This window comes from Cryptomeria japonica, chromosome 10, assembly GCF_030272615.1.
Source record: "Cryptomeria japonica chromosome 10, Sugi_1.0, whole genome shotgun sequence".
In the NCBI taxonomy this organism is placed as follows: domain Eukaryota; kingdom Viridiplantae; phylum Streptophyta; class Pinopsida; order Cupressales; family Cupressaceae; genus Cryptomeria; species Cryptomeria japonica.
In genome coordinates, this window is record NC_081414.1 from 779193057 (window position 1) to 779197063 (window position 4007).

Below are 4007 nucleotides of genomic sequence, written 5' to 3' on the forward strand. Positions count from 1 at the left end.
TCAAAAAATATTGTGGTATAATAGGGCAAGAGTCTAATATCTTATGAAAATGTAGAAAAGAAAATCACTACACATATAGTCTAGGAGGTTAGGGACAATGTATGAAATTGTGTCTAAAATTATTTAAAAATGATGTATAATTCAAATATAAGGTTTATTTGAGAAATAATTTGAAGGAAAATGAAAATTCCTTTTAAAGGAAGGTGTCTAAAAAGTTATTAATCAATATGTACATTTTTATATAGAGAAGCACTATTTTTCTTAAAAGTATAATCTACACTTGCAGTCTATACTTTTCATATAAGATAAAAAATGATTAGAAAGGGTTAGATAATATATTTTTGAAAATTTTCAAGTTGATTATATAGTTAATTTTTTATTAGGTTTCAATAGAAGAGTTTTTATTGATTTGTATTTTGCATCAAGAATCTAAATTACTAGATTATGGATTTCTTATGAATCTAATGTAAGTATCATGGTCGCATCTAATGGTAATTGTTTTTGCCTAATATTACTAGTTTTTGAGTTTTCCACCCATCAAATCTTGAGTATAATAGTCACAATCTATTATAAAAATTGTTTTAATGATAAGTGGGGTTGTGTAAAACTACTAGTATAATAGAATGACGAATCAATATTTTGACATGTACAAATTTGAATATGTTTAATAAACTACCTATATCTAGTTATAGTCTACATTTTAAAGACAAGACATATATAATTAATAAATGTAATATATGTTTTCTAATAATAAAATAAAACGAAATAAATACTTTTCTGATTACGACATAATGTACTAATATGAATATCAATTGAGAACCTCTAGTAAAAATTCTTTACATTCAAATTGAAGCCTTGAAAAACACCCTAGAGGTTTTCCTCAATTTAAATGAAGTACACATGGATCACACAACTACACCTCTTTGAAAATTACCTATTATTTTGTGGGTACGGAACCACTTAATATGCAAGCCTATTTAGCAAAGGTATGCCTGTCATCGTCATCGTCGACCTGCTCTACTAATACGTGAAGAGACCTCGGAATGTGTGGTGCAGGAGCCTCAATTGTGCCTTCCAATATCTTTACCACTTCACCCATGCTTGGCCTCCTATCTTCATCGTCTTGAATGCACAGTCCCCCAACTAGAGCGGCTCTTCTCACCTCTTCGATATTCGCCTCGCTTGCTATCCTTGCATCCACAACGCCTATTATGTTTCCCCTCTGAATTTGAGATGAAGCCCAGGTAGGAAAGTACAACCTGCTCTCCTCCACCTTCAAGTCCAGATTTCTACGACCGGATATAATTTCAAGCAACATCATACCAAAACTGTATACGTCCACCTTGGGAGTGATAGGAAGGCCGGAGATCCATTCGGGAGCCAAGTACCCACGAGTTCCTCTTGTGGTCGTCAATACGCGGCTGAAATCTCTGCCAACCAGCTTTGCCAACCCAAAATCAGCTATCTTCGGGCGAAAGTCGTCGTCTAGCAGGATGTTTTCCGGCTTAATATCGCAGTGAATGATCCGATCCCTGCACTCTTCGTGGAGATAAACTAATCCGCGCGCAGTGCCCAGTGCGATATTAAACCGAGTCTTCCAATTCAACACCTTCTCTGTTTCTCCCTCTTTATGGAAGAGGAAGGAATTCAGAGAGCTATTGGCCATGTAGGCATACACCAGCAGTCTGCGAGGGCCTTTTACGCAGAACCCCCAGAGCTTAACCAAATTCACATGCTGTATTCTCCCGATGGTGCTTATTTCCGCACGAAATTGCTTTTCGGCTCCAGCAGAACCCTCTAGTCTTTTAACCGCTACAAGCGTGTTGTCTGGCAGACATCCTGCGAACACAGAACCAAATGCTCCGCTACCCAACTTATGCTTGAAATTCTTGGTTGCAATTCGCAGCTCTTTGTAAGTGAATGCTTTGAGCGATGTTGGCACCTCCTGTTCCCTGATTTTCTTCCGTAGCCTTCGACGTTTAGACACAATAAAGATGGCCAGTAGGAGAACCAAAATAACAGAGAAAGCAGCGCTAGTAGCAGCAAGTACAACGCCAAGTGCAGGGGCTTTGCTCCTTCCCTTTGGTGTCGAATGCGGCAGCTCAGAAGCGGCAAGTCTAATGAAGACCGAATGACCGTCGGATGAAGCGCGCATTTTGAATAATTCCCTAAACCACAGCCTACACAGGAAAGGATCAGAAGTAGCGAAAGCAAAGGCTGTGCAGGAGCAATTGTTGAGACAAGCAGTCCGGCAACCCTGCTGTGTTGACTCATTGTATGTGAAAGCTTCTTCTTCGGGCAAGGATTGGTTCTTGGCTTCCACGAAACCGTCGGTGGTTCCCTCTGTGGTAGAGCAATGTAGCGGCCTTTGCCGAGCACAGCCGTTTGACCACCAGCTTTGAGAAGGGTGCTTGGGTGTGAAGCCATCAACACAACTACACACATCATTCGCACTGCACACTCCATAAGCCCCACAAATATCATACACACCGCATTGACCTCGGTGTGTTGACCAAATCAGACTCCATTTACTGTCATCCATCCAGAAGTAAGTTCCATATTCTCCATTCGTCTGCAACACGAACCGCACCGTGAGAGGTCGCATAGTCGGGTTTACGACAAAATTTAAGTACATTCTTGAACGAGAAACCCTCACAATGAACGTTTCGACTACTTTCTGACCTGACATCTCGGGAAGGTTGGTAAAAGAATTTCCAGTCCACTCTCCACTGGACCAGTATGTTACACTGTTGTTATAGACCATCACAAACTGCGTCTTTCCTTGGGACATGTCCAATCCGAAAGAGAATAGCCCAATTGCAGGATCCACAGAACTTTTCCACGAAGTTAACTTCATGCCTTTCCACATCTTCATGCCAGGCAACCATGTATCTGTCGGGTGCGCGAAACTCTCCCAAACTATCGCAGACTCGTTGTAGGCGTCCAACATAAGTAAATTACCAGAGTCCATTATTATTGCGCCCGAGGCTTTCCGGTCATTAAGAGTCGACCAAACTGACCGACCTTCTCTGTCAAACAATCTGAGATGGCCGTCGCTTGAAAAGTTGAGAACCCCGGGTATGCTTCTGACAGGATTCTCTCTGTTAGCCACCCAAACAACGGCCTTTTGAGAGATTCGTGCATACCAGATGCCAATGTACCAATTATTCGTTCCTCTGGGACTGAAAAATCCCAATGCAAACGTGCCATTCTTTGATATCATGGTCTGATTTCCTGAGAGAGAAGAACCCAATAGAAGCGTATCTCCACCATCCGCTGTTAATAAACTGCAATTATGCACTGCAATAAAAATAATAATTGCTAGGACAAAGTTCTTCATCTCTATTTCTATAACCAGAGCATTTGTATTTTTCTTAAAAGTACCCAAGGGGAACAAATTTACCTTGACGATCCTATGTTTCTGGTTTATTTTCCGACTTAAATAGATAAGCCCACGGCTCAAGAATTGCCTTTTATTCGGCGTAGGCCAATTCAAAACTTTGACATTTTTGAGCTAATAATGTTAAAGTCGACGTCTCAAGAGAAAATGGAGTTCTAGAACCAATTTCATCCTTCCGCAGCTCCTACAATATATGGTATTCTTTTTTAATATCCTACGACGGGTGAGGTCTGACCTGGATTGATTTGTACCTCATTATTGAAGACTGAAGGCGAGTCAAGTCTTTTGTGCCGGTTAAGATACGCTGGATGACGTCTGAACCAGACCAACATGTATCTAATTGGTGAACAGCGCATTAAGTCAAGTCTTTCGTATCGTTTGACATTCAACATAAGCGTGATTTAAGTTTCCTAATTCTTTTAGCTATGAAATTCATAACCTATGCAACATGTAGTTCCTCTAGCTGTAAATCCCAATGCGAACGTGTCATTCTTTTATATTATGGTCTGATTTCCTGAGAGAAAAGAACCCAATAGAAGCTTATCTCCACCATCCACTGTTAATAAACTGCAATTATGCATTACAATAAAAATAGTAATTGACAGGT

General features: G+C 40.3%; 1 protein-coding gene across 1 annotated transcript; it reads right to left on the reverse strand.

Moving 5' to 3' along the window:
• Window positions 1–973: 973 nt before the first annotated feature.
• On the reverse strand, window positions 974–3340 carry LOC131034932 (G-type lectin S-receptor-like serine/threonine-protein kinase At2g19130). The gene has a single exon (XM_057966542.2). The coding sequence runs from the start codon at window positions 3338–3340 to the stop codon at window positions 974–976; it is 2367 nt and encodes a 788-aa protein (XP_057822525.2).
• Between the last annotated feature and the right edge of the window lie 667 nt (window positions 3341–4007).

What these genes read in the sequence shown, in the direction of transcription:
- LOC131034932 (XM_057966542.2), bottom strand. Translation starts at nt 3,340, where the DNA reads ATGAAGAACTTTGTCCTAGCAATTATTATTTTTATTGCAGTGCATAAT.